The 15,055-nt window shown below is 48.6% G+C and overlaps 2 protein-coding genes across 4 annotated transcripts; one reads left to right on the top strand and one right to left on the bottom strand.

Annotated features, from left to right (window-relative positions):
* The first annotated feature begins 496 nt into the window (after positions 1-496).
* On the top strand, positions 497-8,519 carry LOC100831803 (subtilisin-like protease SBT4.9). 3 transcript variants are annotated; one of them, XM_024457036.1, is made up of 3 exons: positions 497-908; positions 5,923-6,145; positions 6,248-8,519. In XM_024457036.1, the coding sequence occupies exons 1-3, from the start codon at positions 789-791 to the stop codon at positions 8,149-8,151; spliced, it is 2,247 nt and encodes a 748-aa protein (XP_024312804.1). In that variant the 5' UTR covers positions 497-788; the 3' UTR covers positions 8,152-8,519. The 3 variants fall into 3 exon arrangements, 2 of the variants coding, with proteins under 2 accessions (XP_024312804.1, XP_003561281.1); XR_002961954.1 differs by lacking the exons at positions 5,923-6,145; positions 6,248-8,519 and adding exons at positions 1,109-1,200; positions 1,374-1,734 and having other exon boundaries at positions 499-908; XM_003561233.2 differs by lacking the exon at positions 497-908 and adding an exon at positions 5,402-5,746.
* Positions 8,386-14,048, bottom strand: LOC100820831 (THO complex subunit 4A). The gene is made up of 5 exons (XM_010229907.2): positions 13,753-14,048; positions 13,494-13,658; positions 10,716-10,784; positions 10,460-10,644; positions 8,386-8,813 (listed from the first exon to the last, which is right to left on the bottom strand). The coding sequence occupies exons 1-5, from the start codon at positions 13,897-13,899 to the stop codon at positions 8,576-8,578; spliced, it is 804 nt and encodes a 267-aa protein (XP_010228209.1). The 5' UTR covers positions 13,900-14,048; the 3' UTR covers positions 8,386-8,575.
* Positions 14,049-15,055: the final 1,007 nt, after the last annotated feature.

Below are 15,055 nucleotides of genomic sequence, written 5' to 3'. Positions count from 1 at the left end.
TGTATTCTCAATGTCCTTAGTTTAATAGGAGCATGGGTGTGTCTACCCCATGTCCAATAGTGACAAAACTATTTTGTTTAGAATGATAGGATGAAACAAAGATGCTTTTATGAAAATAGCCTGAACTTCACCTTGCCAGATTATGCATGTACTTGGTAGGTTCTGATTTAACTACTAGTGATCTTGCCAATACATTCAATGTATTAACCATAGTGGCTGCATCGTTTGATGATGCAGGAAGCTCTGACGAAGAGTGAGGGTATGTTTTTGCCTTGGGTTACGGGCCTACATTCCAACATGCTCTCACCGTGGTGTTGATGTAGCCTTTGTATTTTTCGCTTTCCGCTGTTGAACAATTGTTTTAATTCGAGCTAACCCAAGTGGTTATGTCAGTTTGTAAGTATGCTTAAATTCTGGATATTGCGTTGTAATAATTGAGACATTTGTTTTATTATATTACATCTTGAAACTGTGTGCGCGCTAGTGAATCGAGATCGAGTAACTAGCACTAAAGGCACGTACATCGAAACCTTGCATGGGGGCGCTGGAGAATCTGACTCCTGAGGAGAAGGTTGTCTATGAGTTGCTTCGATCCGAACTCTCGGCGATCATGGACCAGAAATTGAAGGATCAACAGGATTCCATGTTGAAGGCCGTGACGAGTTTGGTGGCCAACGCAACCACCAAAATCGACTCCGCCGCTACTCGCTTGGAGGCCATGCGCACCGAATTCGGCGCTGATATTGGAGAACTGCGCCTGTATCTGTATCGGCTGACCACTACCGCCGATGTCGCGCTCAAGGGCAGGGGCACCAGTTCATCGGAGGAGCCGGCAGCGCCTGCTAAGCCGGAGGAGTCCCCAGCTCCGACGAAATCCCCCGAGCTCTATATTCCGCCCCATGCCAAAGGTACGCGAGCATCCTTTCCTTCCACCAGTCGTACCCCACCCGATTCGCCCACTCACGTCGATGCTTCCAATTCTGCTCCTCGAGTGGAATTGCCTCGATTTGATGATTCTAACCCCCAATTATGGCAATCTCGGTGTGAGGATTATTTTCTTTTGTGGGGAACACCTGGTGAGCTCTGGATTTCTTATGCTACTGCTCAGTTTGAAGGAGCAGCTGCTCGATGGCTCGAATCTGTGAAGCGCCGTGCCCCTCGGGCTACTTGGGAGGAATTCTGTGCCCTGCTTCAGAACAGGTTTGGCCGTAATCAACATCAGGCTTTTGATTCGGCGTCTATTTCGTATCTCGCAAACATCAACTGTCGCTAATTATGTTGAACGTTTTGCTGAGCTCCTTGATCAATTGACTGCTTATGAAGAAACGCCAGATCCTCTCCATTACACCACTCGCTTCCTTGATGGTTTGCAGCCCACCGTGTGCGTCCTCGTTGCTCTCCAACAGCCACAAGATGTGGACGCTGCTTACCAGTTGGCTCTTCTTCATGAAGAATTGGGCGATGGGGTTACACCGCAGAATTCTCTGTCGACGCCAAGTCCACCTCAAGCTTCTCGTCGTCCTGCTATTCCTCAGTTGACCCTTCCACCTCTGCCTCCGGCTCAGTCTCGTTCCCCGGACGACCGTCGCTTCCCCGATAACCATCGCTCGTCTGCTGCTGAGGACAAATGGGTTGCTCTGAAATCTTATCGCCATGTTAAAGGTCTCTGCTTCATCTGTGGTGAGAAGTATAGTTGAGATCGTAAGTGTAAGGAATCTGTTTAGCTACATTTTGTCCAGGAAATGGTGGATTTTCTGCAGCAGGAAGACGGTGATCAACAGTTTTTCGATTCCAGTTCTCAGGTCGAGGAGCATTTTATGGTTCTGTCTGCAGCTGCTCAAGGTAATGATAAGGCAGTCGTTGCTACCTTGAAATTGACAGTTCTTTTGCAGAACCAGCCCATGGTTTTCTTGGTCGATTCTGGCAGCACTCACTCCTTCCTCGATTCTGCTGTTTGTTCTTCCTTATCTGGAGTTCAACCCTTGCGGATGCCTGTTACAGTGAAGGTTGCTAATGGTCAGCAGCTGCAGTGTACCGAACTTTTGCCTCATGGACAGTGGTCTTGTGCTGGTTATCAGTTTGACACTCCATTTCAGTTCATTCCTTTAGGAGCTATGATGGCATTCTCGGACTGGATTGGTTAGTCAGATTGGGCCCTATGCAAGTTGATTGGTGTCAAAAGTGGATGTGCTTTGTGTGGCAAGGACAACCAGTGTTCTTACAAGGGGATTTACCAGCTGAACTTTCTTATACAGTAGTGGAGTTATCGGCAGTTACCTCTTCTGATGTTGTCATTTCCCCAGAAGTTCAGTATGTTCTGGATCAATTTGCCTCTGTTTTTACTGCTCCTACTGGTCTGCCTCCCAGTCGCCAGTATGATCATCGCATACCTCTTATCCCTGGAGCAAGGCCTGTGTCTATTCGTCCTTATCGTGTTACGCCTGAACTTAAGTCTGAAATTGAACATCAAGTACAAGAAATGCTACAAGAATTACTCATAGTAACAGTCCCTTTTCTTCTCCAGTAATTTTGGTTAAGAAGAAGGATACTTCTTGGAGGATGGTGGTTGATTATAGGCACCTCAATGCTCTCACTGTTAAGGGCAAGTATCCTTTACCTGTCATCGATGAATTGTTAGATGAACTTGCAGGTTCCCAGTGGTTCTCCAAGTTGGATTGGAGGGCTGGCTATCATCAGATTCATTTGGCCCCTGGGGAGGAGTATAAAACAGCCTTTCAAACCCACCACGCCCATTATGAATTCAAGGTCATGTCTTTTGGGTTGACAGGTGCTCCTGCACCTTTCAATCAGCCATGAATGACACATTGGCGCCTGTCTTGCGCAAATTTGCTTTGGTCTTCTTTGATGATATCCTTATTTACAGTAAGACCTTTCCTGAGCACTTGGTTCACTTGAGCTCAGTCTTGTCTCTCTTGCAAACTCACCAGTGGCAGGTTAAACTTTCCAAATGTGCTTTTGCTCAGTCTAGCATCTCCTATTTAGGCCATGTGATTTCTGGGTCTGGAGTTGCCACTGATCCTTCCAAAATTGTCACCATTACTCAATGGCCTACCCCTAGTACAGTTAAGGAAGTTAGGGTCTTTTTGGGTATCACAGGTTATTATAGGAAATTCATCAAGCATTATGGTATAATTGCTAAACCTTTGACTGACCTACTTCGCAAGGGAGCTTTATTTGTTTGGACCCTAGCTGTTGATACTGATTTTCAAACCTTGAAACAAGCTTTAATCACAGCCCCAGTATTGGCCTTGCCTGATTTTAACAAAACTTTTGTTATTGAGACTGATGCTTCAGATTCTGGCATTGGTGCTGTTCTCATGCAGGAAGGGCATCCCATAGCTTATGTGAGCAGGTCCTTGGGTCCCAAGAACAAGGGGTTATCTGTTTATGAGAATGAGTATATGGCCATATTATGGGCTATTCAGCAATGGAGATCTTATGTTCAATTTGCTGAATTTGTTATCCAGACAGACCAGAAAAGCCTCATTCATTTAGCTGATCAACGTTTGCACACTGTGTGGCAGCAGCGAGCTCTTACAAAATTGATGGGCCTTCACTATCGTCTCAACTATAAAAAGGGGAGTGATAATAAAGCAGTTGATGCCCTTTCTAGGAAGCCTTTTGATCAGCAACATGTTTTAGCACTATCTGTTGTTCAACCTGTGTGGTTAACTGATATTGTTGCTTCTTATGTGTCTGATGTTAAAGCTCAAGAGTTATTGCAGCAGTTGGCCTTAGCTCCTGATCATACCGTGGGCTCTTATACATTGCAGCAATCTCTTATTCGCAAGTCTGGTCGTATTTGGGTTGCTTCTGACATTCCATTACAACTCAGAATTATTGGTGCTTTTCATTCTAGTCCAGTTGGTGGCCATTCAGGTGTTCCAGTTACCTCCATCAGTTTGTTCAGACCTGCGATGTGTGTCAACGTGCCAAGCCTGAAAGGACATTGTATCCTGGCAAGTTGCAACCTCTGCCTGTCCCCCGTGCTGCTTGGGAAGTCATTACCATGGATTTTATTGAAGGTTTGCCTTCGTCTTATCAGTACAACTGTGTCTTGGTGATTGTAGATAAGTTCTCTAAATACAGTCATTTCATTCCAATTCGTCATCCTTATACTGCCAAGCGCATAGCTGAGATTTTCCTTGATCAGTTTTATCGCCTTCACGGCATGCCGTTAGCAATTGTGTCTGATAGGGATCTTGTGTTCACTAGTGCGTTCTGGCAAGAATTCTTTCGTTCCTTGGGCACTGACTTCAAGTTAAGTATAGCTTATCGCCCCCAAACTGATGGGCAGATAGAACGTGTTAATCAGTCAGTTGAGTGCTATTTGCGTTGTTTCATTTCGGCCAACCCTGTTCAATGGTCTAAGTGGTTACCTCTTTGTGAATACTGGTACAACACCAATTGGCATGCCTCCTTGGGCAAGACTCCATTTGAAGTTGTTTATGGTCAGCAACCCAGGTCTTTTGGTCTTACTCCTTCTGATGCCGTGGCTTCCCCTGATCTGCAACAGTGGTTTCACAATCGCACTGTCTTGCTTGCTTCAGTTCAGCAACATCTCGTTCGTGCTTAGCAGCGCATGAAGCATCAGGCTGATAAGCATCGCCAGGAACGTCAGTTCCAGGTGGGCGCTCGTGTTTACCTCAAGCTCCAACCTTATGTCCAGTCCTCTGTTGCGCCGCGAGCTAATCACAAGCTACTGTTCAAGTTCTATGGTCCTTATACTGTCACTGCTCGCATTGGTTCTGTTGCCTATCGCCTGGCGCTTCCACCTGGCAGCCGTATTCACCCTGTCTTCCATGTGTCCCAACTAAAGGCCGCTCTTCGTCCTTCAGCTCAGGTAACCCCACAATTACCTTCGCCTGAGGCTCTTGTTCAGTACCCTGTTCGTATTTTGCGTCGCCGTGTGCGCTCGCGTGGGTCGTCTTCTGTTCCCCAGGTCCTTGTTCAATGTAGCAACGCTTCTGACGATTCTGCTACATGGGAAGATTTGCTGGATCTACACATCAACGGTTTCCATTTGCACCAGCTTGTCCCCAAGCTGTGTCTGGGCCTACCACCGAAGAGGATGTTGGGCCGGCGACCCGGCCCATCGTTGGTAGCTAGGATCTTACAATCTAGTTTACCTAGGTTCGGCTCCTTTGGATTGGATAATAAGCTTATTCCTAAAATTATAAGGGAATCACAGAGGGTCAAACTGCCAAAGATATCAGTAAAGAGTTGAGGAAAAGTGCAAAACTCTCGAGAAGTTCAAACATCAAGTATTGTAACGCATGCACGTGGGGTCGACGACACGTAGGGTCCGGATACAGCCACGCGAACAACTGCTTGCCGTTGGATCTACTACGTCCCGCGCGTCAGGGTTGCCCGATCGGTCGCACGGGAGCAGCGTCGTCGTTGCGTCCTACCGTAAACGATCAGGACAGAAATCGTGTCGTACGTGTTAAGAGATCCATTCATGGAGAATTTGAACTAACCAGAATCCAAGTACCGGCTCAAACGACATCCGCGTGCCGCGCAGCCAGCAGATATATATGAGCATTATATAAACAGTTGACGCGCCGGACGCCCATCCTTTGACAAGATCCCTCGGATCGTCATGGGCACCGCGCTCGTGCTCGTCGTCGTCTTCAACGCTTTCTTCCTCGCTTCCGGCCTCGGAAGCAGCGCTGTAGCAAACGCTGCTGCTGCCTCACGCGGCTCCGACGACGATGGAATAAAGGTTAGTTAGATTGTGTTCACGCGTGGACGGCGCGAAGCTCATCGTAGTATGTAGATTTATCTCTGAATAATCAGGCCGGTGCTTGCATTGCTAGCTTAATTCAGCCTTCAGAGTCTTGTCATCCCACCAGTGCATCTCCCTGGAAATCTAAAAAAAAAGGTCATCACGTTATCCAGATCTACATCGTGTTCACGGCGAGGCAGCCGGCGCCGGAGACGCTGTCGGAGTCGGCCGCCCGCGCGAGGATAGAGTCCTTCCACCACGGCTTGCTCAGCGACGCTCTAGATGACGGCGGCGGCGGCGGCTCCGGTGCGCCGGAGCGAGTCGTGTACCACTACACCAGGAGCCTGCACGGCTTCGCGGCCAGGCTCACCCAGCGGGAGAAGAACAAGCTCGCCGGTAACCAACGATTTTACACAAATGTTATAACTCACACACGATCTAAACTGAATTCATCTTAGAAGTTAGAATCTCATACTTTGTAACGCGCATGCATGTCAGCCATGGACGATGTCCTGTCGATCCACGAGAAGGCGACGTACCACCCGCGGACGACGAGGTCATGGGACTTCCTGGGCCTGCCGCGGCACAACGACCCCAAGAGGCTGCTTTTCGAGAAGGACGTCATCATCGGCATGGTGGACAGCGGCGTGTGGCCTGAGTCCGAGTCATTCTCCGACTCGGGCCTCCCGCCGCCGCCCGCCAAGTGGAAAGGCGTCTGCTCCAGCAACTTCACCGCCTGCAACAACAAGATCATCGGAGCACGGGCGTACAAGGACGGCGTGACGACGCTTTCGCCGCGGGACGACGACGGGCACGGCACGCACACGGCGTCGACGGCGGCTGGCCGGGCGGTGCCGGGCGCGAGCATGGGCGGGTTCGCGGGGGGCACGGCCAGGAGCGCGGTGCCCGGCGCAAGGCTGGCCATCTACAAGGTGTGCTGGGGCGACGACGGGTGCTCCACGGCCGACATCCTCATGGCGTTCGACGACGCCGTGGCGGACGGTGTGGACGTGCTCTCGGCGTCCGTGGGCAGCGACTTCCCGGCCGACTACGCGGACGACCTCATGGCCGTGGGCGCGTTCCACGCCATGCGCCGTGGCGTGGTCACCTCCGTGGCCGCCGGCAACGACGGGCCCAGGCTGGGCGCCGTCACCAACGTGGCGCCGTGGGTGCACTCCGTGGCAGCATCCACCACGGACCGCAGGATCGTCAGCGACCTCGTCCTACTCGGCCACGGCAAGACGATCTCCGGAAGCTCCATCAACGTCTTCCCGGGGATCGGGGGCCGCTCCGTGCTCATCGACCCCGGGGCGTGCGGGCAGCGCGAGCTGAAAGGGAAGAACTACAAGGGCGCCATCCTGCTGTGCGGCGGCCAGAGCCTAAACGAGGAATCCGTGCACGCCACCGGAGCCGACGGGGCCATCCAGTTCCGGCACAACACTGACACGGCCTTCTCCTTCGCCGTCCCAGCAGTTCGAGTCACGAAATCCCAGTACGAGGAGATCATGGACTACTACAACAGCACCAGGCTTGCCTTGGTTTCCATACGGAACAGCCAGGCCAGGTTTGATGCGACGGCGCCGCGGGTCGGCTTCTTCTCGTCTAGAGGCCCAAACATGATCACGCCCGGGATCCTCAAGCCGGATATAAGCGCGCCGGGAGTGGATATCCTGGCGGCGTGGCCAGAGAGCATGTCGGTGTCCGGGAGCGCGGTCGACGACAGGCAGCTTTCGTACAACATCATCTCCGGCACGTCCATGGCGTGCCCGCACGTGACGGGCGCCGCGGCGTACGTCAAGTCGGTCCACCCAGACTGGTCGCCGGCCGCCGTCATGTCGGCCCTTATCACCACGGCGACTCCGATGTCAGCGTCGAGCACGCCGGAGGCCGAGCTCGCCTACGGGGCTGGGCAGGTGAACCCACTCCATGCGCCGTACCCGGGGCTCATCTACGACGCTGGTGAGGACGACTACCTTGGCTTACTCTGCGCGCAGGGCTACAATGTGACCCAGATTGCCACCATGGCCGGCGGCGACTTTGTCTGCCCTGAGGACGGCAGGGGCTCTGTTGCTAACCTTAACTACCCGTCCATCGCCGTTCCCATCCTCAACTACGGCGTGCGCTTTGCCGTCGACGTGCCCAGGACTGTGACCAACGTCGGCCCGGACGACTCAGTGTACCACGCCAACGTCACCTCGGTGCCCGGCATCGCCGTCAGCGTCACGCCCCACAAGCTGGCCTTCAGCTCAACGGAGAAGATGAACTTCACAGTGCGCGTCTCGGGCTGGCTGGCGCCAGTGGAGGGCACACTGGGTGCGTCCGCGTCCATCGTGTGGTCGGACGGAAGGCATCAAGTGAGGAGCCCCATATACGTGTTTCCTCTGTCGGCAACGAGGGGATAGGTGTTCTCTGAAGCTCATAGGAATAGGAAGTGATTACAGTTAGTTAAACCACAGCAATAGCAGGGCGTATAGATTTTCCAAACTTGTTCGATTGATAGTTCGATTGTTCGGAGCAATCAGCAATGTACACATATTTATTTCTGCTTTCTTTTCATATGTCAGTATAACGCTGAGTGGAGATAATTCGATGGTGCAGCTGGAAGGTCAGAACATATGATTTTCAGACTCCGCAAATAGTTTGAACATATCCAGCACTAGGATTATAGGGAAAGTAAAGCAGACGAAAATGTTTTTTGATACTTTCCAACTGTTCTTAGCATGGTACCTGAAGACTAACAGCAAAAACTAGCAAAATAACAATCTCACACCTATAGATCAATGACTTGCTGTTTCAGCACCATCCCACCAGTATAACATCAGAACCTCATTTCTGCTTCCCTGCTGCTGCATGATACTTCTCCAGCTCAGCATCAAGATCTGCAGCAGATGCCTGCACACGGTTCCGATCATGCCCTCGCGCTCTAGCCTGCCCCCGGCCACCACCTCCCTGGCCAGTGTTTCCAGGACGACCGTTGCCTGGATGAATTCCTCTTTGGCCACCACTGCCTCCAGGACGACCATTACCGTGATATTGTCCTCTCGGGCCACCTCTTTGAGGCACGCTGGGAAAAGAGCAAAAACAATTATAAGTGTTCTTTGCACAGAAAAACAAGCTTCTTCGAAAGGCATGCCGAACAAAAAGACTGGTTTTACATTCACTGCTGAAATGCGAAACCAATCGTATTCGTAGACAAGGCTACAGAAAGTGGTTGCCATCTGCTATCCCCCAAACAAAAGACTGCCTTTCTAATACCTATGTTCCAGTTGTAGGTGAGGCAGCAACTCAGTGAGTATCTAAAGATGCAGATGGTTGATATGGTAATCCAAAAATAATGATGCAGATGGTTGATATGGTAATCCAAAAGTAATGATGCAGAAAACTTATGTTCCAATTTGCACTGATTGAGGAATAGTCACTTCCCTCTTGCTCCTGGTCACCAAGGTCGGTGCCATCCTTTTCGACAACAGAAGTACTACCTCTGTTCCATAATTCTTGTCGAAATATTACATGTATCTAGACGCTTTTTAGGAATAGATACATCCATTTTTGGGCAAATTTGAGTCAAGAATTTAGGATCAGAGGGAGTACAATCTTGGCTAGTTGTCTACCACAGAAAGACGCTTCCACCTGGCCATCAGTGTGGCCTACACAATGCATTCACTTCCTAGCACAGCTACCAATGACTCAAATATCGCCAACAAGTTCACAGACATAACCATTGCTGCAAGCTAATTGACTCCATTAACACAATTGTCGAAGAGTGAACATGTTTGTAAAAGACTTGGTTAGGTAGGATGAAGTAGGGCTGGAAACAAGTCAAGTTTGACTGTTTGAGCGAGCTAACCAAGCTGAGCTCAACTCATATTAAAAGAAGAGCAAGCCCAATTCAACACGCGGTAGAGATTGAGCTGCTGAGTTGGCTCATACTTGACTTGTAATTTGAATGATCTCGAGAAGACCTCGAGCCACATCCAAGCTAGATAAAGAATCAGAAATTTACATGATCCACTTGATACCTAATGTAAAATTTTCATTATCCGTATTTTACCATATGTTAATTTGCATGTAAAAAGCTGAAGGATCTCAAGTGAATTATTGCATTGAAAAACAAAGCTACAGAATCATTCTGTTTTTCCTTCTATGTATTAAGTATGTTGATCAGTGCTATGTTGAGTCAAAATCAAGCCCTTGCTTAAACTCGGCCCATTTTTCAACTGAGGCAACTACCAAGTGAAAAATGTGTCTGACTAGCTTAACATGTTGACCTACAACATGATATGTGACTGTGACTCACTTTTTTTTGTAGCAAACCAAAGATCTACTCTGTTATCGCAAACCATTTCGACTGGAAAACGTAACTCTGAGAATGCGATTTTGCAGCTGCAGTAGAAAGGGAACTTAATCACTGCAGCTACATGATCAGAAGTTGACACGTTACCAAACATCAGTAAGTTGGTCAGGGTCTAAATATCTATGTCTCTGAAGACTCTTCTTGTACTATTTCCAATTTACCAAATGGTTGTGGTTCAATACACAACTTCATAAATTTGACATATTCAGAAATGACAGATCCCTTCACGATACTCTTAGCGAAGATCCTCCTTTGGTGGTAAGACAAAGTGTATGAGCGAAAAGGGTACTTCATTCTTAAGCAATGCTTAAAACATAATACCATATATAAGAAGCCCAAGAAAACTGAAAACTAACCTGTTTGGAATTGCATTATAGTTAGGAAAAGCACGATTGTACTTCAAAGGTGCTGTTGAGGGTGGCTCGGACTTGCTTCCAACGAGCTCTATCTCCATTGGCTTCCCATCAAGTAGAACACCATTGTATCTCTCAATAGCATCCAAAGCATCCACTTTTCTTGCAAAGACAACTTCCGCACTCCCCTAACAAAAAAGGTCTTCAGTGTAGAAAGTAGAGATGATATAAGAGTAAAAGCAAGATAGTAAAGGTCTACCTGTGATTTCCCATCTTTATCATAGTTAACAGAATAACGCTTGAGCTCACCAACCTCTGAGAAGAGTTCCTGACAAGAACAAAAGCATAACCATCAGCTAAATTGCGACAACCGCAAAACTTTTATGTAGCGTGGAAGGATAGTAGCCTGAGGTGCAGCGGCAGCCTCACCTCAAGGGCAGGGAGGACTAGAGGAAAGAGAGTGGCCTTAGATTGGTCTACTTCTTGCTTGGTTAATTCCTCACAAAGGATCCTCTCTATAAAGAGGCATAACAATCCCAACTGAGTAACAAATTGTAGTACTTACCTCTAATTTTTCATCACAATATGATCAGGCCATTGTAATTTAAAAAAAGATAATGGTATTTTTGTGATCAATCTACTTGTGTAATTTTTCTGACACTCTATTTTACACACATGTTGAAAGTTCCAAATCTATTTCAGCTTCCACATTGCTATTTTGCTAATCACCATCTGCTTCCCATGGTAACAAGAATTTGACCGGGAGGGGAATATGAATCGAGACCTGAGATTGTTCAGAGGGAGTATGAAGTCAGTTAATCTGTTATGTGGTGGGATGCTGGAGGGTGGAATGTGGCGGAGGTGGTACGGCAAGGTTTGGGTTTCCACTGACAAGCCTTGGCTTGGTGGGCCGTGGTGCCAGGAAGGTTGTGAGGGTGAGAAGAGAGAAAAGGAGATAAGAGACAATCTTGCTTGCTTTATTCATCACAGGACCAGGCGCTTATAGCCCAGCTGCCCATCTATTGCTTGGGATACAAAATACTCCCTCCATTCGGGTTTACAAGGTCATTCTCCAAATCGTAGAAATTCAAGATTACAAGGCCTCTCTCCTACTCTTAATTGCCTTGGCTATTTACTCCATTCCTCTTGGTTTTCACTTTGATATTAATTAGTTTGCATGCATTGAGCCAATTCTCCCTTGGTACTAGTGTTTTACCTTGGTATTAGTGTTTCGTCTTGGTACTAGTGTTTTTCAGTATTAAATCAATGTTAATTCTCTCTCTTTTCACTATGTCTTGGTTATACTCCCTCGTTTTCAGTTTGTAAGGCCTATCTAAAAAATTACAATAACCAAGGAAACATCAGGTTAAGTGCTAGGCCAAGTACTAATGCAAGATGCTTTGCCACTTCTCCCATTCAAGCACTGGTTGATTGCGCACTGGGAACCAAAATTACACGGAAAATGAGTGTCAATGTAATTAATTTTGCCTATTCTAAAAAAAAAGGGCTTACAAACTGAAATTTTGGATTTTGAGATAGGCCTTACAAACTGAAAAGGAGGGAGTAGCATTTTTCAAGAGAGGCCTTGTAAACCTGAATGGAGGAGACCATGGAGTCCTAACAGGCGACGCTTCCCTTCTCTCCCCTTCCTCTGCCCCTTCCCCTTGCTAGAGCTCTTCCTCTCACCGTCGCCATTGGCTCCTCTTCCCTTCTCTCCCGCCTGCTTTGCTGGTCGGAGGAGGAGGGGAAAGGGTCCCGGTGTCCTTGTTCTCTTGTACAGTAGGTCCGAAAAAAAGGTTGCTACCTCAGAGGTGCATGGCTTGATGCCAATGTGTTCACCAACGCCGTCCTGAAACTCACGGCAAGGAAGTCTTTGGAATCGGCTTGCTACTGCCGCCTGGCTCCGTGGTGATGGTGCAGCTACTCCCCTGACTTTCCAGGTGAACATATGATATGATCTCCCTTTAGATCTGATTGTTTCCCCTTTCTTGACCTGGCCTTGGTCAATGATGGTGGCCAGGCTACTGGATATGAGGAAGCCGGCGCGACACCTGGATCCAAAGCATCCATGGAAGAGCGTCAGTGCTCATCCTGCCCTGGTCCCCTTTTGCCTTCTCAATTGCTTCTCTGTAATAAAATCCCCACTTGGAATTTGTCCCTTTCGATGCTGGAGCCATGGATCCAAAAGTTATCAAGCTCCATTGCATCTTGTGCTTTTCTTTGGATATGGCCATCTGAGAGCTTTATTTGGTGCCGACGCCATGGTGCCGTTCAAGTTCTTCTCAATAGGTGCTCGAAATTTTGTTGGTGTTCTACGCCTCCTATCAGGACCCCAAACCTCCCTCGTGGGAGGGCCAGTTTCTGGTCCTCGGTCGTGACAAGTGTATGGCAGTCTCTCTTCGCAAGATTTTCGCACCTGAACCAATTTTCGCAAGAGCTCGTTGCCTACACATGTGCTCCTACAAGAATTTGGGCATCCGCGAGTACCATCTTTGATCGCCACATGTTCTTCAGCATCCAAGGAGTTGGCGCCTAGTGCTTTTTCCTCCGGCTCTGTGGTGAGCGTCTTTGGAGTCAGTACGGGTGAGTTGTTCTCGACATTGTTTGGCAATGGAGTGACTACAGAGTATATCTCCGGTGCCAGCGACTCTCCAGGCTTCGCCTTAGAGGTGTCTATTGTTTTCGCACATTGCTTCTACGTGCCGCCTACCTGCGTTGTTCTGCAACACGTAGGGTTTTGGGCAGCTTGTAATTTTTCTTTACTTCTTAGTCCAGGCGCCTGGGGCTTTTGTGCCTCATCTGACTTAATCAATCAAGTGGGTTAAACTTTATGTCAAGAATTAAGATAGGAGCAGCCTCTCTCAACTCAAGGAAGCACGGTCACATAGAGTCATAGCTACACTGAACACTATGGACTTTGGACGGTTCAAAGAGCACTAAGGCTAAAACTACTACTGTCGTGTTTAGGAAAATGAAACTAACTAGCATTCTGCAGCAATAATGTAGAGAGCAACATCAACAGGATAACGGGAAGCACCTGAACGTCCTCGACGGTGACGCTGGGTTTGAGGTTGGAGATGTGCAGCTTCGTCCCCGTTTCGAGTACCCGTGGCGCGGCCAGAACAGATGGCGGTGAGGAGGCCGCCATGGCGGCAACGTGCTCGGAGTAGACCCCGTACGGCGAGTCTGCGGCGGCGGCGGCCTGGACGTGCAGGCACCGACTGGCGGCGTTAGGGTTTCTTGCGGAGGGAGGAAGGGCTTGAAGCCTGGAAGGGAGTGTGGACGCTGCGGCGTACCTTGGGGGCGACCGGTGGGTAAGGCATAGCCCGGGCCGGCGGCGGCGCGCGGCGGGTGGGCCCGGACGAGAAGGCGGAGCTGGCTTTGGGCTTGGACTTGGATTGCTTGATGAGGTCGTCCAGGGACATGTCCAGACCACTCGACATGGTCGTCGGCCTCGAGAGGGCAACCGGCTCTGCGGTGGCGGAGGCTAAAACAACGGCAAGGTCGTGGTCTTGCGGCGGCGGCGGTGAGGGCGTGCGCCTGGGGGGGTTCTACTCTAGTTTCTTTTACCGTGAGATCGAGATAGGCAGTGAATGATTTCGCGAAACCAAATTAAAACTTTTTCCGAAAGTTAAAACCCTAAATCATTTTTCTGTCCGTCATAACAAAACAGCCGTAACTTTTGATTGGATGAATCAAAAAATACGTATGAGTATGTAAAAGAAAGGTATTGATATTATCTAACCAACGCAACAGGAATTAGCTCAATCGGACGTATCAACCAAACGATATGATCAAAACAGTAACAACTGACATAAAGTTACAAGGATTAATCTAAAACCAATTTCGAGGAATAACAAGAAAGATGAATTAACGCAATCTTCCCTTTATCTCATGAGAAACCTGCATCAACTTGTTATGATCTTGTGAGAAAGCTGCACCAAAGTGTTAGAAAGATCTAACACGATGATTTCACGAAAATCCGAGAAGAACAGAGATGACACCGCCAACGAATCTCTTTATTGCAACAATGTCGATCGATTACAAAAGATGCAACCGTGCATCAAAGAACTCTCCAAGAATTGATCTAGATCTAAATCTCTGAATAATCTCACGTCCTTGCTAAAACCCTAAATAGGACGCCCTCTATTTATAAGGGAAAATTCACGACCCTAAACCGAGTCCGAATCCAACACGAACTCCTCTGTCCCGGTCGGTATTCTGCTCGTGGAGCCCACATACAACCTCGGATTGAGATGACTCCAAAATCGATGTTGTTCGTCTTGACGACTCGCACAACTTTATTGTGAACCACTTTTCCATCGGACGCCATCTTGATGACGCTACTATTTAATCTTTAAACAGCTCTCATCCAACCACGGCTGGACCTACATGTCTTCACGTCGATGCCACTCCATGCCATCAACTCTTCTTGTGATGTCTTCAAAACTCGACCATCACGTGTCGAATATCTTCAATATCGTACATCTCCGGTATAAACAACGTACGACAAACCGGTGCCCTCCCGAATCATCGTAGCATTCACTTTCATTGTTCCTTCGCAAGAACGTCCCGCATGAACTTGATCCCTCAACCTCA

The sequence above is a fragment of the Brachypodium distachyon genome, chromosome 1, assembly GCF_000005505.3.
Source record: "Brachypodium distachyon strain Bd21 chromosome 1, Brachypodium_distachyon_v3.0, whole genome shotgun sequence".
In the NCBI taxonomy this organism is placed as follows: domain Eukaryota; kingdom Viridiplantae; phylum Streptophyta; class Magnoliopsida; order Poales; family Poaceae; genus Brachypodium; species Brachypodium distachyon.
Note: the sequence above shows the minus strand (reverse complement) of the source record. Positions and strands in the feature narration are given on the sequence as shown.